The 20,714-nt window shown below is 54.9% G+C and overlaps 1 protein-coding gene across 1 annotated transcript in view; it reads left to right on the plus strand.

The window, feature by feature from the left end:
- The window catches only part of BMP8B (bone morphogenetic protein 8b), a 32,021-nt gene extending 11,307 nt beyond the window's left edge, over positions 1-20,714 (plus strand). The window contains exons 2-7 of the mRNA XM_032301604.1: positions 3,696-3,885; positions 4,293-4,441; positions 10,586-10,780; positions 11,574-11,653; positions 12,211-12,321; positions 15,763-20,714. Coding sequence (XP_032157495.1) covers positions 3,696-3,885; positions 4,293-4,441; positions 10,586-10,780; positions 11,574-11,653; positions 12,211-12,321; positions 15,763-15,912 — 875 coding nt within the window. The 3' untranslated portion in view covers positions 15,913-20,714. The remainder of the gene's footprint in view (positions 1-3,695; positions 3,886-4,292; positions 4,442-10,585; positions 10,781-11,573; positions 11,654-12,210; positions 12,322-15,762) is intronic.

Genomic DNA, 20,714 nt, shown 5'->3' on the forward strand with positions numbered 1-20,714 from the left:
GAGTCCTAACAGCACACGTTGATGATTCATAATTATTTCTTGTTCCGGAAGCCACATTATGGTGATTCAGAAAGTAAATTTGTTTGCTCCTTCCCCAGACAGAAGCTGGTTCAGTGTTTGATCATTTGGGGCAACTTTTATAATTATGTAGAAAATAAACATTTAGAAGTGCCTTTTGAGCCAGGTGTAGCTTTGTCTGTTCCCTAGGCCCACTGAATTATTCGTGTGGGGCCTTTCATATCTCGCCAGTGTATCTTGGGGTTGTTGTGTTAAAGAGTAAATTCGTATGTAATTTTGCCAGGGTACTGCAAAAGGATATTGCCAAATTGCTCTCCAACACATTCCTACCAGTGATGTGGGAGAATGTTCTTGTCTGCTCTCATTTACTTCTCAAAGGCCACACTGAGCACCTTATAAAGTATCCCCTTCCTTTCCGCATTACTGTTGACCTCATAACCCTCCATATTCCACTCAACAATGTAAATGGCATCCCTTGTCTTACTTGTTTTGTTGTTGGTAGTGTTCATATTGTGTCTCCCCCATTAGACCATAAACTCCATCAAAACAGAGACTTGACTTACTGTACTCCCAGTGCTCAGGTGGTCTCTACCTTACCATCGTAAGAACTTAATACATTTGTTTATAAATAGAACTTGATAAACCAATGAAAATTAAATGAGCAAAGTGATACATTTATTTAAAAAAAGGTCATCCCAAATCTCCCTTCCTCTCCTTCCCATGGCTTTGAAATTTCTGACATGGCCTCTTGAGCACATCACATCTTGGCACAAATAAATAGGGAGATTGCAAGTTAGGCTCCTCAGAACTTAAGTTGAAAGACTACTCCTCCCAGTCCGTTCCTGACTGTTTACAAAGCCCTTCCATGAGGAAAGCTGGACTGCACCCTTACTCCCTGTTCATGGAGGAGATGAGACTCTGACCTGACCACTGCCACAGTTTCCTGTGCTGCCTTGAGCTGCCTCTTTGGCTAAAGAAGTCTTGGCCTGCACTTGGTTAACAAAGGGACATAGAGGTGCCAGAAAATGATTTCCCAGAACATCTGCTTTTAGAAAATCTTTCTCCTAGCTCAGAGCAACAGCCACTGAAAAGGAGGCAAATCTTTAGGTTACCTCTTCCCATCCTCCCAACTGACTGTCAGATGAAGGATCTTTCTTTACCTAGTCCCACACTGCAGGAAATATCACTAATTTCTGATGAAAAACATCACTTTCCTCACAACGTCCTGGCTTCTGGTGCTTGCCTGGAACAGCCAGGGGGGCAGTTTCCTGTGCTGAGCTACTGGGTAGTTCATGGATTTAACAAATGCATAAGGTAGAAGCTTGGAACCAGGTTCAGTTCAGGTGCACAAGGCTCCCTGACCCTGCAAAGGAGGTCAGCAAAGGCGTGAGGCCCCAGAGCGTGGTCCTCCCTTGGAGCTGGCAGATTCGTGGGTTGTCCCCTTGGCCCCCATATCCGAAGGAAATCAGCTGCAGGCCTGTGGAACAAGATTGCCTGCGGCTCCACCCGCGCACCAGCCCCACAGTCTTGGGAGCAGGTATGTGTTCACGGATCCGGGTTCGAGGCTCTGTGAGGAGTCAGGTGAAGGGCAGGACGAAGCCACCCTCCTTCCTCCTCTGAGCCATACCCTCTCACAGCCAGCAGCCTCGACCTGGGGCATCCTGCACATCCAGGATTCTTAACACAGCCACGGAACAGAGGTGGTCTGTGTGGTCCCTGAATCCACAGAAATTGTCCCCAAAGCTGTGCATGTGGGAGTGTCCATAGGGAGGAGCGGACGCGTGTGGCAGTACTCGTGGCCCACATCCCCGGGTGCAGGACCAGAGCCCTGCCAACCTCGCTCTCCACATGTGTGGGAAGCCGTTCTAGGCAGAGGAGACCTCAGAGGCACAGGTGTGCAGCACGGGGGTGTCCACAGGTCAGCGCTGTGGGGGACCGGCCCTGAGTCTAGCTGTGGTCTGACTCTGGAGGGCTGGAATTCTGGCCTGGGAGCACCAGCTGTGTGTCTGGCCAGCGGGGTTTAGGGTTCTGGGCAGCAGGGGGGCGCACTTCCCTCCCGGGGTCACCGCCCCCGAAGCATCCTAGCTCCCGGCTGCGCATGTGCTGCCTGTTCACCAACCTGGCGGAGCCTAGACGTTGTCTTTCTTTGCCACTGCGGTCTCCGGAGAAAGAGCCCACCTTGTCCCGTCACCATGTGTGTCTACCAGCCCCACCCAGCCCAGCTGTTGGCCTGTCCCTCACTGGACCCAGTCCCTACCGCAAGGACAGGAAGCGTTCCCCACATCCATCTCCGCCCCAGCCTGGTGACTTGTGGTCCCGGACCCCAGTAGCCAGAGAGAGAGTTTTTAAAAAGACTCACAGACATGTCATTAAAATCTCAGTGTTGGGTTTGGGGGAAGGTGCTGGGTGGCTCCCGCCCCTGCTTTCTGGAAACAGATTTGGGGTGTTTGACAGTGACAGGAGACTAAAGTGGGATAGTACTAAATATACCGTCCTGGGCATTTCCGGGCAGCGGGGGGATGTGGGATTGACTCGCCACCCCAGCCTCCGGCCCAGATAGACCAGCCCCACTTCGGCTCCCCTCCAGCCTGTGCATCCCTTTCCCCTCTGCGCCTCTTTCACCCGCACTTCAAACCACATCGCCCCCCTGCTGCCCAGAACCCTAAACCCCGCTGGCCAGACACACAGCTGGTGCTCCCAGGCCAGAATTCCAGCCCTCCAGAGTCAGACCACAGCTAGACTCAGGGCCGGTCCCCCACAGCGCTGACCTGTGGACACCCCCGTGCTGCACACCTGTGCCTCTGAGGTCTCCTCTGCCTAGAACGGCTTCCCTGCCACCTTTTCCACCCCACAGGACTCCGTCCCATCCTTCAGGGCCAGTTCAGGTGGCACCTCCCCTGGGAAGCCTGCTCAGATCCCACCCATCATAGGACCGTCCAGCTTCCCTGGGACCTGACCAGGTGTCACCAGGTGCTGTCACTCCTACTTTGCTCCTTCTTGTTCCTTTCCAGGTCTCCCTCTGAACTCCTTCTTCCCTCACCTTGTCACCAAACAGGAACTGCCATCCTTTGTCTTTCGCTGTGTTTGTGGCTGTCGTTTTCCCTACCTGTGCTGTCTATTCCTCAGCCCTAAGCCTTTGTTCAGTCTGGGCCATTCCTCTGCATTGTCCTCCCTTGACATGGGAGGACACTCTCAGCCCTTGAGGCCCAGCTCCGGGGTCAGTTGCAAACACTCCCTCTCCCCCAGGCTCCCGTGCACACACATCAGCAGACTCTGCTCAGCCCCGGCCTCAAAAACATGGTCAGCTCTGTCCCTGCCCACCCCGTGGCCTGTTTCTGCCTTAGGTCTGATGTCAGTCTTCCCAGAGGAGGGACGTGCCCTCAGGTCCCATCCTTGGGTCCCAGAGCCAGCAGGGGATGGGTGGGGCAGGCTGGGTTTGGGGCTTGGGGGTCAGAAGCAGAGGCAGCTCTTGTTGACACCACGGTGTGCTGGGCCCTGTGCCGGACACCTCAGCGATTGACCCGCCATGTCCTCTCAGCACCAGGAGACAGAGCTTGGCAGCAAGTCCCCTTGCAGAGGAGGGAGCCGTCCCCACCCAGGCTGCCCGGGGCCCCATCTCCCCCAGCCCCAGCTCTGTCCAGAGCACAAGTGACCGACGGCCCTACTCTATCTCGCAGTGGAGCGTGACCGCACCCTGGGCTACCAGGAGCCCCACTGGAAGGAGTTCCGCTTCGACCTGACCCAGATCCCAGAGGGCGAGGCAGTCACAGCCGCCGAGTTCCGGATTTACAAGCTGGCCAGCGCCCACCTGCTCAACAGGACCCTGCACGTCAGCATGTTCCAGGTGGTCAGGGAGCAGTCCAACAGGTGCCTACCCTCACGCTGCCTCCTGATGAAGCCTGGCCGAGGAGGGGACACTTCCCAGAGGACAGAAGGGGAGCTCCCTGGGAAGTACACCCTCAGAGGCAGAAGGATATTTGGCCAAGGCCTCATGTCACTGTGGGGAGAGGCCCAGCATAGGTCCCGCTTCACATCCCTGCCATGCTGTCCCGGCTGTGGGACCATGGCAGGTCACTGAGCTCCCAAGCTTTGGTTTCCACACCGCTGCTGGGCCCAGTAGCATTTTGTGCAGTACATAAAGTGAGAGAAGGCACATGGGGTGCCCACCCCGAGCCAGGCGGGATAGGTGCCCCACACAGCATCCCCCAGGTGGGCTCTAGAAACGCAAAGGCAGCTGTGCCGACCCTCAGTTAATTGTTTTTTCATGTCCACAGGGAGTCTGACTTGTTGTTTTTGGATCTTCAGACGCTCCGAGCTGGGATCGAAGGCTGGCTGGTGCTGGATGTGACAGCAGCCAGTGACCGCTGGTTGTTGAGCCGGAACAAGGACCTGGCGCTCCGCCTCTATGTGGAAATGGATGATGGTAAGGCTCAGGGTTGGGCAGCAGACCTTCTCCTGGGGGCTCTTCAGTGCTGCTGGCACAGAGCCAGCTGTAACCACCTCCTTTGGCCCTGGAGGCCTGGCCTCTCTCAGCCAGCGACTGGGGTGATAATCCCCTAACCACTTTGGGTGCTCACTGGGGTGCAGAAGCCACGGTACCCACAGCGGGAGCCCCTACCACGCTGGTCTCCCTCCTCTCCTTTTGCAGAACCAACATTTCAGTCACTAAGAGAGAGTCCATGTTGTCCCTCCCCAAGAGCAGCCGTGTATGTGGGTGTGTCCATACTGGGCAGGGCCGAAGGGAGGCAGTTACACCCTCAGACTCGGAGCAGAGAGGCCTGGGTTTGAATCCCAGCTCTTCAGCACTCTAACCCGGTGAGCTTGGCAGGGTACTTACCTTCAGGGTCTCAGTGTCCTCCTCTGTAGAACAAGGGTTCACATCTTCATTCATTCCCCAGGCAGCCGGGGGAGAACCTCCTTCATCGCGGGCAGTGGAGTGGGGGAGGGAGAGGCAGAAAGTGGGCACAGGATGGTGGATCTGAGCTACAGCAAGGGGCCGCCATGGCTGGAGCTGGGCGGGCAGGGGCGAGGTGGGAGAGGAGACTGAGAGCTGCAGGGCACATCCTGAGTGTGGGTGAACCCGGGCCCCGTGTCAGGGTGGCTCCCTATATTTCATAGCAATGGAGGATGACGGGATCTGAGTCAGGTTTTTAGAAAAGAGCCCTCTGAGACAGCCCCTGGAGGAGGGCATCACTTACCCCGGTGCTTAGTGAATTAGGCTTCCCATAAGTACAGTGGGGACAGGGCAAGCGAAGTGAGTTCACAGAGGAGAAAGCTGATGGCACTACTTAGCAGGTGACCAAGGCTCATAGGAATGTCCTGCACCTGCTGTGTCCCCTTGACGTGATGGAATGGGAAGGGCCCTTCATCTCGTTCATCCCAGAACCCCACCTGACCGTGGGAAAAACATCAGACAAACCCAAATCGAAGGACCTGCTACAGATGCCTGACGAGTGCTTCTCAAAACTGTCCAGGTCGTCAAACACAAAGAAAGTCTGAGAGATTGTAACAGCCCGGGGAGCCTAAGCAGTTGTAGCAACGGAATGCCGTGTGGGATCCAGGATGGGACCCTGGAGGAGAGAAAGGACACTGGGGAAGACCAGTGAGGTCCGAATACATCGTGTTTAGTTTATCCTCAGACTTAGTGTTGGTCCTTTAGTTGTGACAAGTGCACAGTGCTAATGTCAATGTTGGCATTTCCCGGGGAAACGGGCCTGAGTATCTGGGAACTGTCTGTACTGTCCTTGCGGTTTTTCTGTAAATGTCAGCTGTTGTAAAATAAAAACTTTGCGTGTGTGTCCAACAAAGGACCTGTCCCCCTGCAGTAGTCTAAGGGGGACAAGAGCAAAGTCAGAGCAACTGGAGCCACGAGCTGCAGGGGAGAGTGGAGACGTGCTTGTTGGTTGGTAGCAGCAGAAATGGACAAGAGGGGATAGAGGAGGAATGATGGAAAACGTGGATTGAGCCAGTGGCCATTTTTAATAGAATCTTTATATTTTTCTGCCTGAGTTAAAGTAGTAGATGGGCAGGCTTGAGGGAGCAAACCAGGAGCCCTTTTTCGGCAGCGATGTTATTGAGAGCCCTGGTTGACGTCCAGATGGAGAGTCAGCTAGGACAGGTGAGAGCTGGGGCACAGGTGGGAAGCGCCCACATCTAAGTGGCTTGAGAGGCTGGAACCAGAGCAGGTCTCCTGGGCAGGGGTGTGGATGGAGAAGGAAGGGGACGGTCCAGAACCCTGGGGCCTCCCCCATGGAGAGGGCTGCCCAGAAGGGGTGATGTGGAGGATCTTTCCTTCCCATGGGGGTTCTGGGGTGGAGAAGGTGGCCTTCCAGCCAACCTGAGGGCTCAGGGTCAGTCTTCCCCTCATAGACACCACCACGGGGCCTCTGCAGGCATGGCTCCCTCCCCATCGGGTGCAGGGTCCTGGGTTTGGGTCCTGCGGGCTAAGAGGCACGATGCTTCCCGAGCCTCTTGGAGTGTGGAGGGGCCAGGACGTCGGGGGTCACCTTGTCTCCACATAAACACCCCGTGTGCCCTCCCTGCTCTGTGACATGGCAGCTGTGGCAATCAGTCGGTCCTTACCAGGTCCAGAGCCAGGAGGCAGAGGGCATGATGGCAGCCCTTCATCGGTTCGCCAGATTGTACACAGACCCCATGGACCTTGGGAAAGACATCTCTGACAGTGCCAAGCTCAGGGTCATGGCTTTGGGCTCTGCAGGATTCCAGAGAACCTGATAAAGGCGCTGCTCAAGACACATGTCAAGGAAGCAGCAACATGGGGGTGGATGACTTTGGGCTGGGCGTTCTCTTGGAGACCAAGCAGGCCCCCCATATCATCGGCACTGAGCAGGGGAGAACCAGTGCCTGTCCCGCAGCTGGGGCTGGAGCTGCCACCCCAGGGCCCCGGGGGAGCACATCCCTAAGGGGTGCACAGGGGTGCCCCTGTTCTACAGGCCCACAGCCTACAGGATCCTGGTGCAGGAGAGAGGTGCCCCCATCAGGTACTCGCAGGAGGCCACATGGCCCTCAAGAACCAGTGCCCAGAGGTGAGGGACTTTCTCGGGGACCACTGTCTTCTGGAGCGTCCATCTTGGTGGGTTTGCTTTGGTGAAAGGGTGAAAGGCCCACTGCGGAGGAAACGTTATCTTCAGAAGAAGGGCCAGGAGTTCCAACGTGCCCATGAGCAAAGCTGCAGAAACCTCCATGATGGGGGCAGATGAAGCTACAGGTGTGGGCACGTCTGCCCCCGAAAACGTCCAGGTTCCTAACGCTGATATGGCCGCGTCATCTGGAGAGAAAAGTATGAGAAAAGAATTGAACATCTCATGATGCAGCCAAAGGAAGGTGAAAAAGCCAAGTGTGTGGGTGACCCCAGGGCCCGGATCATCACATGGGCAGCTCTTGAACACGAGGATGGCATGTGCGCCACCTGGGGCATAGGAATCCCGCTTCTGCCCAGCCACTACATCAGCCCAGATATAGCTGTTCATCTTCACCGTGAAAATGGGATCCTGGGCTTCCTTCCGTTTCCATTAAAAGAGGAGGCGGATGCAGATCTCATCACTGCAGGTGAGCAGACGGTCACCATTTCCCTCGGGGGCTGTTTTTTCTCCCACGAAGACTCATCTGTAGTAATTCGAGGGGACACCTCCACCTCACCATACTGGGAGCCGTGCAGGTTTCCTGTCTGGTGACAGGCTAACGGGGTCACCCCCAGAAAGAAGGGGAGCAGCCCGGAGGGAGCCATGGATTTGGTGTCCAACACCAAGGCCAGAATGGTGGTCACCATGCAACGCCACACCAAGGACAAGGGACCCCACGTCTTGGAGAAATGCACTGGGCCGCTGACCAGGGCGCTGTGCGGACAAAACCATCCTCAAGAAGGCTGTGTTCCACGTGCACGGGAAGAAAGGCCCCACGCGGATCGAACTCTGGGATGGCCTGAAGGTAGACGACGTCAAAAAGAGCTCGGGCAGCCCTTTGCCCTGTCCCCAAACCTCAGACCCACACAGCAGGTGGCAGCCTGAGCTGGGAAGGAAGCCCTGGTCACAGAGGGTTGGTTTCACTGGAAACCAGAGGAGGTCTGGTCACCTCTCTCCATGGCGCTGGCTGTCTGACCAGCTTTCCCATCGCCAGACAGACTATTCTGCCAAGAGGGATATGGCTTTAATTAAAAACCAAAGAAGAACAGAGCCCTTTATCTTGTTTGTTCTGTACTTCCCAGAATGGTCTGGTACCATCGTCAGGCGCTTTGAACGCCCTCCTCACTGTGCTGTTTACATGACATTGTGTGCAGCTCGAATGAGCCCACGGGACAGCTTTCACAGAAGGGCCTCCCCTTGTGAATGAGTCAGGAAACGTGGGGGGATGGTGAGGAAGGCGTGACCACCCCCATACCCCCAAGGCCCCACTTTGCCAGCACCGTACGCCCCGTGACCTGGGGGATGCTGTCCGGGTTAGCTTGTCTTCCTGCGGCCCCTCTGACTTTTCCTTTGGGGACTTCCGTCCTCTGGTTAAATTCTGTGTCCCTGCAGCCTCCCCTCTTCCTCCCTGCATGTCCTCCTCCTCGTGGCTCGATAGATGTGTCTGGAACGACAGCAAGGTCGTCTTGCTGAGCCAGAGCACTGGCAACGCAGTGACAAGTTCCCCTGTCGAACAGCCATCCCCCCGTGTGCTGTCGAAGGCTGCGGCTTGTGGTAGGAGGGGTTCTAGAAACCTAAGACGGATTTCTGGGTTTTCTCATCCTCAGGCTCCTGCTGCTGCTGGCCTCCTGTCCAGCAGGATTCTTCCCAAGTGAGCCTCTAATGGGTCCAGGGCATTTGTGTGTGGCAGGTGATGTCATAGGTCAGAGTTCAGTCTTTGGATTGATTCGTTGTTCAGTCAACTTGGCCCAAGGACATGGGCCTACAGCACAGCTATTGAAGGACTGACCTTTACCAGAAGAGCAGGACTGTGGGTGGGGCAGGCAGTGCCCTTGACCTGTGGTGTATCCTAGTGACTCATAATAGACCCATTAATGGAGCAAACATAGGTATTTGTACATGTGGACGTCTGTATACTGTATGATAAATGCATGTGTTTCTATACATATGTGTGTGTATGTCAGGGTGGTCACATCGAGGGGACAGGGACACGGAAGGGGAACAGTTGACTCTGCATGTTATAAAGCATAAAACTGAGTTAGTAATCCTCTCCTATTGTTTAAGAAAATTCCACAGGAAGAGAAAATGAAGGGGTCTGTGGCACTCTCGTCTTCACAGTGGAAGCCAGGAAATAACTGACGTGTTTAAAGTGAAGCTAATATCTAAATATTATGGTGTATTTTCTCAAAGGATTTTATACATTTGAAATGCTCATTGTGGAGACATTTTAACAGCAGTGAACATGTTTTTGTGAAAAAGTTGGAAAAAATACAGACACTCATGGTCACCATTGTGTAAAACTTCAATTGACATGAATATATTCCAGAAATATGAAAATGCTGTGTTGGAGTGTGGAGAGATTTCAGAGGGATCTTTTTTTTCTCAAAGGTTACTTTACAGTTGCTATTGTATTACTTGGACAATTAAAAAATGAGGAGGCAGGAAGCCTGGTGGCTCAGTCAGTTGAGAAGCCTTGCTCACTCTTGGTTTTGGCCCAGGTCGTGATCTCAAGGTTGTGAGATCAAGCCCCACATGGGTCTCTATGCTAAGCGGGAGTCAACTTGAGACTCTCTCTCCCGGTCAGAATAAATAAATAAATCCTAAAAAAAAAAATCGGGAGGTCCTTTGGAAATACAAAGAGGTACAGGAAATTAGTTTTATTGGTGGAGTCGACATTTCCAGGGATCATGTCTGTGTTTCTTAAGGCATCATCTTTAAGCAGCTTTGGGACCAAATCTCATTTTAATGGGTAACCCTCTTCCTAGCCAGAGGCCTCCGTATTTCCCTGCCCACAGTCTTTTCTCTCTTTTTGGACCCACAAACCTGGGGTTAACTCTTAAGTGAATAAGAACTTGGGGTCTGGAATTTGACGTGGGCTGAACCCCAGCTCTGGGACTTTGGCCTGATGTTGTGGCCCTGCTGTCCCCGGTGTCCTGTTTGTGGGCATTACAAGCAGAACAAGCCCTTGCTATGTCCTGGCAGCTGCTCCCATCTGCTGGGGCACAATCCATCGAGTCCTCCCAAAGTATGGGGTGGGCGGGAGAACTTGGGCCTTGGAGCTCTTAGATGGCAGTGGGAACCACGGTTCTGTGCTCCCCTGGCCACGGGGCTCCAAAGTTTCTCCATGAGGCATGTGGTCCAGGTTACTGTGGAGACACATGGGTTCACAAGTGGGAGTCGCTCAAACCTGTAAAGGGCTTCACAGATGGCAGTGTTGACCACTGTCACAAATGACGACCCTGTGTTGGCAAGGCCCCCCGCCCTGTCTTCCATGGACCATCTCCCTTGGGTCTCCAGATGAGGAAACCTAGGACCTCTGCCTCCATGGGCCAGAGCCCGTGCAGTCTCTAATGGAAGGGTCCCCATTCTCCCCCGTGCCCGGCCCTGCCTGTGAGTGACCGCCCTCTCTCCTGTCTCCATCCCAGGGCACAGCGTGGATCCTGGCCTGGCCGGTCTGCTGGGGCGACAGGCGCCACGCTCCAAGCAGCCTTTCCTGGTCACCTTTTTCAGGGCAAACCCCAGTCCCATCCGAGCCCCTCGGGCAGCCAGGCCCCTGAAGAGGAGGCTGCCGAAGAAAACCAACGAGCTGCCACATGCAAACAGACTTCCAGGGATTTTTGGTGAGGTCCAGGGCAGGCCTGCGGCTGGGCCCCAGAACAGCTCTGGGGGACAGAACCCTCCAGGCCTGCCATAGGTTCAAGCCTGTGCTTACCCTCCAGCACTTTCCCGACACCTCCTTTGTCCTGTGTGCCTTGAAGACCAGCCACTGTCCTCTCTGTTCCTGCCACCCAGAAGCATCTTCTCAGACCTCCTCTGGCTCACCAGGGCTTTTTCCAGAAGTCTCTTTCAGCACCAGGTGCCCCTTCCTCCAGGCACTGGTGGCTCTCAGGTCTCCCCTGGGGACCCTGAGGACCCATTGTTGTTTTCTCCCCACCTGACCAAGTTCCTTGGGATCGGGGTGGGCCTGTCCTGCCCTCCTGCCCTCCTTTCCTCCATGGGGAGTCAGCCCTTTGGCCTCCATAGAACCACTCAACCCGGTGGAACGGGTGCGGCAGAAGAGGTGTGGGGAAGTCAGGAGGTATCTCTGCAGAGGAGGAGCCGCCTGATGTCCTGGGCCCCCTTGGCCTCTTTATTGGCACCTTTGGGGCCACAGGTTGGAACTCAAAGGAGGCTGGGCTCAGTGCAGGGTTACTCTGTAGCTATCAGGAGCCACTGGAGCCATGGAAGTTTCTCGAGCTGGGTCAGGGCACCAGCAGAGCTGCAGGATGGGCTTTATGACACCACATGCCTTAGTTCCTCTTCAATCATTTTATTCAACAAATATGCCCAATGCGGTGTCCCCACCCTAGGAGCCACCAGGGGTAGATGCGTGAGCAGGAACCCCAGAAAAGACCTGTGCTTCTGTCCCTGCAGATGATGTTCACGGCGCCCACGGCCGGCAGGTTTGCCGGCGGCATGAGCTCTATGTCAGCTTCCAGGACCTCGGCTGGCTGGTAATTTCTGACTATCCTCCTTCTTCTTAAAGACAGTCCCCACCCAAAGATCCTAAGTGTAGCTCCAGGAGGAGGTAGAATTATGGGTGATTTTCATTTTCTCATGCATTAGGCTCTTCTGTGTTTTCTGAAGGGAGAATATCTTACTTTTATTGTGAGAAGTGCTTCTTGGTAAAAACCATGAAAAGAGGGATAGTTTGAATCCTCAGCCCTAACAGGTCAGATCTGCAACAGGGAAACGGAGGCCATGGTGGGCAGTGCGCCTGTGCACCTGCTGGGACTGCAGCTCTAGGCGGCGTGGGCGGTAGGGGCAGGTGGGGAGGACAAGGCCCGGGCTGACTGCACATGAGGGGGACAGAGCTGTGCCTAGCCCCACCTGCTGAGAGTGCCCAGCCTCTTGGGGGAGCCTGTCTGAAGGGACCCTGGGGTTGGCTGACTGGCCTGGGGCTGGGGGCTGGGTGCGGGGCAGCCCCAAGCCGTCCTGTGCCGGGTGCTAGATTCAGGAGCTCAGGAGGGGGCATCTGGATGGGACTCACCTTCTCCCCTTACACCCCCAGGACTGGGTCATTGCTCCCCAAGGCTACTCGGCCTATTACTGTGAGGGGGAGTGCTCGTTCCCACTGGATTCGTGCATGAACGCCACCAACCACGCCATCCTGCAGTCCCTGGTCAGTACTGCGTCTGTCTGGTCCGGCTCCCGGGGACGGGGGTTGGCACGGCCCGGTGAATGGAAGCCCCTGCCAGGGGGTCAGGGGGCTCTCTCTGCCCAGAACCTTCCCTGTACACATGAGCAGGGATGGCCCGCACCTGGAGGGAAACGGGTGCCTCTATGGCCGTGCTGGCCATGTAGACGCCTATGCACCTCAACCTGCATATACCCGACTTACCCTGACTGCTGGTGCACACCAACCTCTGTATACTGCACACACACGTGTGAGGACACCACAGACAGTATGTGGGTACCCAGATTTACAAGACATGCTTGCTCATGGTCACACAGCGCCTGCATAATGGGCGTACATCCCTCCTGGGGCCCATGTGCTCCGAACACACACATCACTGTGTGCACGAGTGACACACACGTGTGCTCAGCCGCCTGCTGCGTGTGTGTGCAGGGAGGGGTGCGGGTGTGCCTCGCTGGGCTTCTGGGTTCTGGCCTCCCCTGTTCACCTCCCCGCTGGCACTTTTTCCCTTTGTGCTTTCCGTAGACGGTATGGCTTCGGGAGCTGTGGCCGGGGTACCTTCACAAGCTGCCGTTGATTGCTAAGTGTTTTAAATGTTTGTTGGTTCTAGGGTTGAAATTTCTTTCTAGAACATTTAGATAGAATCCACCCAATGTTAATCTAGTAATAGGTGACGTGATGCTTCTGAGCAAGAGTAAATGTATCTGCAACAGCAGTTTTGACCCTGTGGTGACACTGCCTTTCTCAGACCCAGTGGGACTTGCTGCCCCCAGGAGCCCTTTTCCTGTGAGAAGCTCGGGAGTGATGAGATATGTGTGCTTCCTCCGGCCCATAGGGGCGAGTGGGTGGTGGTCACCCACGTCAGGATGGCTGGGTGGACTCAGGCTGCAGGGCAGAGGTGGGGGCAGCTGGGAAGGTGATGCTGGGGTTGGGCAGGGGCTGGCACAGAGGGGCTTATGGTCCCACCTAGGATGCTGGGTGGGTGGACTGATTTCCAAGGAAACTGAGAAGCTGGTGCAGGGTTTTAGCAACACAGGTCAGTGATCTGATTTACTCTAGAAGTAACTGGCAGCAACACGCAGATGAATGGGGTCGAGGGTGGGGCAGGCGGGGAGCCAAGTGAGGGGCTGCTGTGGTCACCCGACAAGGGGTGGGGGCAGCTGGTGGAGGGTGGAGGTAAGGCTGCTCATGGGCATGGGTGTGGGGTGGGAGGAACCCAAGAGCCTACAGATGAGGGCTATGTGAAGACAGGGATGGGGAGCTTTGTCGGGGGCAGAGTCGTTGCTGGGGTCCAAGGTGGTGAGGGGGGGGACAGCAGTTCTGCATCAGCTGCACTGTAAGATTGGGGTCCAATTAGATCTCAAGCAGGGTTGCCGGTGGGAAACCAAAGCAACAGATCTGAGGTCAGAGAGGTGGCCAGGCCGAAGCTCTGTAAGAGAGGGGCATGTGGCCAAGCTTCAAGTCCTCAAAACAGATGAGCTCCTCTGGGGAGACCGCAGACACTGGAGAGGTGGCTAGGACTGGCCTCCTCTGTGGGGATGCCAGGGCAGTGATGGGAGTCTTGGGGTGTCCTGGGGGCCAAGAGAAGAAAGCAGTTCCCCATGGGCTCATCCTCCCAGCCCTTCTCCATGCAGCAGCCTGGGGCCCCACTAAAGCACAGCTGAGCACTTAGTTGAGAAGCTCGCCTTGCCTCCCATCATTCCCCGGGGGAAGGCTGAGCCCCTTGGCCTGGGACACAGAACTCCTCACGAGCCACCCTGCTGACCTCGCCAGCATCCCCACATGCCCCAGTGTCTTATTTCCCTGCACAGGCCTAGTGCCAGGATGGCCTGATTTTCCCACCTTTCTGGCTTTGCACTTGCTGTTCCCTCCACCTCGAAGGCCGCCTCCCCCGCTCTGGGCCCAGCTACTACCTGCTTACCTGCACACCTCGTGTCTGTGGCCCTTCCTGTCAGGGTCAGTCACCATGCTTATGCTCCCAGTGCTAAGCACCCGTGTGCTGTGCCAACCCCCATGGGTCCTGTTTGTCCACTGGAATGTTCCCTGTCTCCCCTTCCTCCCCACTGAGTCTGTGAGAGTAGTGACCATGTCTGGGACATTTCTGTGACCCATCCTGGCAGAGCTGGCACAGGATACATGTTCTAGATATGTTCATGCTGGAAAATGAGAAAAGAACCATTATACTCATTTGGCAGAGAAGAAAATGAGCCCCATAGATGCGTGATTTTTACCCAAAAATGCACAGCCAGTAAGTGACCCTCCAATTTGGTCTCCCAGAGGCTCAAAGACAGGCTGAATGGAATGGCACATGAGCCTCCACAGATCATTCTGTTTGGTGCCAGATAGGGTAAAAGGCCTTCTTTCTGTCACTTAGCTAACAAAGCTCTTGTTTGGGGGGAGTTTCAGGAAGGCCGCACCCCTGCAGTGCCTGCCTTCTCCCTAGCACCCCCGTGCAGGAAAGGTCCTCCCTGGTTTCCAGACATGTGGAGCCCCACGGCTGGTGCTAGTGGGCCGGTGTCCCCCAGTTTCTTCCACATGAACACCAAGCCCCGTCCCTGCACCTGGAGCTGCCAGACAGGTTGCCCCTAGACAGCTTTGTCTGGGTCCCACTTGGCAGGCTCCGAGAGGCCCGATGTCCTGGGCTGCAGGGTGGCCACCACCCCTGGGTGTGGTAGGCTTCATCTTCTCTCCTGCCACCTCCCCACTTGGCCACCTCCCTGGGGGCCCCAGACCGGAGTCACAGGTAGTGCAGCCCATCCTGCCACTGCTCAGGAGAACTGTTTTTAGGAGGCTGAGTACAGGCTGCTCCTTCAGGCAGGCTCTTTGCTGGCAGTCATGCTGTTAGGAGGGTCACAAGTCCCCACACCTGGTCCCCGTCTCGCCACCGAGAGCCACGTGACTCAGCACCATGTGCAGCTTCCACACGCTCGGTCTCCGTCTGCCCAGAACAGAGCTGCCTTGGAGGTCATTGTCAGGGCTGGGATGTAAGGACTTTGAGGAGTAAGAGCGCCGGACACTCCGGGGGCGGACCGAGGATTCTGGGCTTTGTTTGGTTCTGGGAACATTCACTGGCCCACATTTGGGAGGGGAGACGTACGGCAAACAGCTAATGGGGACAAGAGACAATGCAGACACATCATGAGACACAGAGAGAGGAGCAGAGGGGTCCCCGGAGGGCTTCTGGGCACACCATGTGCTGGGGTGTCCTGTCTGAAGGGAGTGGGTGGGCCCTAAGGGCAGCGGGCCAGGGCAGGGGTACACGGGCACGGGGTGGGGCAGGTCCCCGCATGAGCACCTGCCTGCACTACAGGCAGAGGACGGAGCAGGGGAGGATGAGTGGCCAGAGACTCTGGGGCCAGCGAGGGTGGGGGTGCCAGGGCAAGGCCACCGTGTTCACGCCTGTGCCTGCCCCCTTGCTCCGGCCAGGTGCACCTGATGAAGCCAGATGCAGTCCCCAAGGCGTGCTGCGCCCCCACCAAGCTGAGTGCCACCTCCGTGCTCTACTATGACAGCAGCAACAATGTCATCCTGCGCAAGCACCGCAACATGGTGGTCCGGGCCTGCGGCTGCCATTGAGGCCAGTGCCCGCCGTGGGGGGACCCCCTTCCGCCCAGGACAGGCCCCTCTCCAGAGCCAGGAAACCCTCAAACCTCGCCAGACTTCCGGTGGGTTGGCCCTCACAGATCAATGTATCTGTGTTCCTCTCTCCTTCCTGCCAGGGCTGGATCTTCTCCAGGCCCCGCTGCCCCCTTCCCTGCCTGAGGTTTGTGACAGTCTCTTGGCCTCCAGGCCTGGTGGTCTGAGTCATCAAGCAGGTTCTCTCCCAGCTGTCTCCTCGAAAAGCAGGTGCTGCCCAACATTTTGCATTTGGAACAAAAGTCTGAGGACCTATTCTTGTCCATTGCTGGCCCGGGCTTCGGGTAATATGGGGTGAACTGAGAAGCACCTGGGGCCCCAAATGGCTACCTCGGGCTCTTCACGGTTCATTTCAGGGCATGGATATGTGTAGACATGGTCTAGTCCACCTCCGGTTGCCTGCCCCTCCCAGGCATTTTCTGGGCACTTTTGTTAGAATGTGGACTTGCCCTCATTGTTGTGTCGTTGTGGATCTGAATATCAGCCTGCTGAGAGGCATGTGGGTCAACTCAAGAAAGAGCTGATGAACATGATGTAAGGCAAAGGCCAATGGCATCTGTCTCCCCCCATCCCCTGCCTTGATCTGCCTCTGCTGTCTGGGGAAGAAGTGCCAGGCATGGACATTTGACCTTTGTAGAAACAAAAAATTTGGAGGGCCTCATTCGCCTGTCATCACATTGAATCATGAGGAGCTCAGCTCCCTGGAAAAGTTACCTTTTTATTGAACCTAGCAGGTAGATACATTGGGTGGTCCAGGAGGACAACGCTCAGCACAGATGACATCATTTCGCTTTCCCTTTGGCATGGCAAACATCAGTCACCAAACTTGGTATTTTTTCTTTCCAAACCTGTATAGAATTTCAAAATGATCCATATTAAAACTCCACACAGCCACTGCCAAGAGATCAGAGTTGACACGTGAAGTGAAAACTGTTTGCCATCTTCTGGTGTGCTAAGGAGCGATCCCCTTCATCCACAGCCATACCTCCGTGACCCTGGACAGCCTGTGGCTGGGGCTAGGGCCTCCCAGCACCTGCTTATGTCCAGAAGTTGTCAGAAACAGGCTGTCATAATCTGCACCACCCTGTACGCCCTGGAGCGCTGTCCTGTTTCTCAAGACCTGTGAGCCAAAGAAAAGGCCCCCGTCCCAGGGGAGTGACAGCCAGTAACAAGGCTGGCCCCGGGTGGGGAGGTTCCCGGAAACCGCTGTTCTCCTTGGAGCAGCCACCACAGGCAGCTGGGCTGTTTATTTGATTTCTGACTTGCTAAGCCTGTAATTTACCTGCTGGCACAGAGTCCAGCTGCCCGAACCCTAAAATACTGTCATTAAAAGCAGTTCGTGGGGCCGCCCCACCCTACAGGCATAGCCCAGCCAAGGTGGAGCCCCCCCATGTGCCCAAGAATGAGTCCTTCAGCAGTCATTCCGCACCCCAAGGAGGGACCCGGGACAGCAAATGTGGACGCTGGGGCCCTGCTGCAGGACAGCGGCCCCTCCACAGGGACCGGGAGGTGAGTCTGGAGTGAGCACAGAGGGAGACCCTCCCTGTACACAGAGGATGGGCCCAGACTCTTGACAAAGTGGTGAGTTCTCCATCGGTGCAGGTATCTAAACTCTGGCTTAGAGGTTAGGAGACCAGACTCATAGGTGGCTTCTCCCTCTGGGCCTCATTTTCCATCTATACCTGAAGGCAGGGCGCTTTTTGGGTCTCCAAAGGGCCTCCTGCCAGGAATCTGTCTGCCAGCCCTTTCTCACACTGTACCCAGAAACAGCCTCATGATCCTGAACTTGGGGGTCCGGTGGCAGTCAGATCAGAGTTGGTATATAATAGGGAACCTGTTTGCCATTCTAGTCCTTTGACACTTCTGTCTTTCTAACATCAAGGACTGTCCTTTAGGCAAATATAAATTTAATATTAGCCAATTATTTTAGCTATTTTTTACTTCACCTGGTATGTTTTGTGCCCAGCCAACAGCCCAGCACAATTCGGGGTGCACCAGGAATGTCTGTCAGACATTATAAACAAAGGTTTATAGACTAGGAGTGCACCTCACCTGTCAGGGTGAGCATGGCACGAATGCCTGGAGGTTGTCCCCCTCCGTTTGCATGCCCAACACCTGAAGAGTAAGCCTTTGCCTGCTGACCTGGGTCAGACTTACAGCAACTGTCACCATCCCCGCCGTCACTGAATGAGATCGCGCAGAAAAAGCCCTGAGCAGAGAAACAATTGTGAATGGATATAAGGCCCACGCATTTTATCCCGTTTATTGCAGGATACTGCATGCACTCACTGCATGCTATGTATTCCCAGTTACCTGTTTGCTGAGCCACGCATGGCAGCGGCAGGGAGCGGCCCACACGCCACCGTTTCCCTCTCTCTTGCTCAAGGCATGGCTTATCTGGGTGCACGGGACCAGGATAAATACGGGCGGTTGGTTAGACGCACCGATAGCTCTGAGTCAGCGACTGCTGCCAGGAAGGGGGGACTGTGGGCTGTGGGAAAAGGCTGAGAAGAAACGCAGCGGTCAGTCTTAGTTTGGGCAGTGCGAGGCTAGCCTCAAGGCCAAGTCAACACGTCAGTGTTCACAGTTTTCTAAGGTGGGGAAGTGACCCATTATGGAAAAATCCCTAAGAAATAGAAAAAGAGGCAGCATAGCAAGAGGACAGAATTTTGAAGTCAAATGGGTTTGAATCCGTTTTTCTTTTGTGGAGCAAGGTATTGGTTCTTTCCTTCTAGGCTATTACAAACATACGGACATTCACATTTAGGACAATGTCTGCCATCTGAACGCTTAGCAACAGGCGCCTGTTGGCATCATTACAAAAGGATTTACTGATTTGCTTAGCCCTTTCCATGTTTGTCCACTAAATCTCCTCCCAGAAAGTGTGGAGTATTTCAGAGTTGTGCTTTTTCCTGGAAAATCTAGACCCTGCAATCTGTGGAGGGAAGACCTTGTGTGCCCACTTGCTTTCCAGGCCTAAGGAAAACGCCTGGTTATGGCCAAGGCAGTGAATATTTCCCTGTGTTCCCAGAGGCAAGGGGATCCCACCAGCCTGCTGAAGGTACAAAGCTTGACCCACCTCTTAAAAAAAATGGGTTTTTCATTTATTACAAAAATAATGCAGTTTTGGAGGAAAAATTGGAAAAAAATGCAACTGAAATCACAGTTGTATGACTCAGATAAACACACTTAATATTTTGGTGAATTTATTTCTAGGCTTTTTTCTTAGCATATACACATACAGATGTTTATATATTATAGACAGATATGTTTACAAAATTGGGATCATACCCTCTTCTATAAATTGTTTTGAAATATGCTTTTCCCACTTTATTATGCAGTAAAAAAATTTTCCTGTTAATAAATGTTTTTTGAAAACATGGCTTTTTAGATTTTTAACCCCCGAAGCCTACGAGACTCAGTGTTCACAACTAAAAAGTAGGTCCTTAGCCTTCCTGGGAGGGTTGCTGCAGGTTGTCATGACTGGCACCTAGAGCCCACCGTGCCTGAAAGCAGACCTGCTGTCTAAGAGGGAGCTCCAGCAGCCGCAGCAGGCCTGATCTCAGGGCCACAGCCCAAAGCAGTCTGTGCACTGGCAAAACCCAGCCCTGTTTGCCACAATGGAGCAATGTATACACCAACCAGGTCACCCTGGATGGGAGCCAGGCGGACCAAGGAAGGCACTCTGCCCTTTGGGCCATAGCAGATGCTGCACGGCACCTTCAGGTCCACTTCTGTCAGTGCACAGACTTCCCACGGAACAGGCTGGTGCTGGGCTGTGACAGCGGAACCAGGCCATGGGGCCACTCTTCCCTGGGCCCCAGGCCCCTCCTGCCTGGCAGAGAAGAGCATGGCTTCCTTGAGTCTCCCCAGAGGGTCCAGACTAATTATAAGGACCATGACTATGTCTTCCCCCAGGGCCTTGGGCCCCTGCCATAGCCTGAGGCTAGAGCCCAGTAAACCTCCCAGGACCACATTAAAGTATGGGGAAGCAGGCCAAGTTTCCTATCCCAGTTCTGCCATATTCTGGGTGCATGTCACCCGAGCCTTGGTTTCCCTCTGTATAGAGTTCCACTGTGGATACGATGATAATACCCGTGGATACTCCGGAGTGCACTGGGATGGGCAGTGGTGCCCAGTGGGTGCTAACAGAGAAGAAGAGAAAGCAACAAGGTCATTGTCACAGAAGTTAGTTCCCTCTTGGGAGGTGGCCATGCGCCATGCTATGCCCTTTAAACAAAACTTTCCTAGTGACTGACCTGTGATGGCCAGCGTTTGCCCTCACAGTGGAAGCCTGTGCTTTGGGGGAAGGTCTCCTTTGGAAGCCCCACAGGGCCAAGGGTAACCATGTGGTACATCCTGGCCACAGGGAGACAGAAACCCCAAGCAGGAGCTCAGCAAAGGGCTGGGAGTCTGTTGGGCCCAGAGTAGCCAGAGGCAGGGTGAGAATGCCATCATCCCTCACAGGAGCGCTCCTGGGGCCACCAGGGCCAGGAGGCATTAGGCCTCTCCTGCACCTGGCTTGTCCAGATCTCAAGATGAAAAAGCCCAGCCCAGTGGATTCTGAATGGTCTTAGTAACCCAATCAGAGAGAGGTGTCTAGTGGCCACAGGGCTCAGTCCCTGCTTGGGGCCTTCAGCAGGTGAGGGATTCTCAAAAACCACCTGACTGAGCAGTATGTGGGGAGGGAAGTATGTGGAGAGGGAAGGGAGAGAGAAGCCAGCCTGATGTGAGCAGTGGCT

This window comes from Mustela erminea, chromosome 10 (assembly GCF_009829155.1).
Source record: "Mustela erminea isolate mMusErm1 chromosome 10, mMusErm1.Pri, whole genome shotgun sequence".
Classification (NCBI taxonomy): domain Eukaryota; kingdom Metazoa; phylum Chordata; class Mammalia; order Carnivora; family Mustelidae; genus Mustela; species Mustela erminea.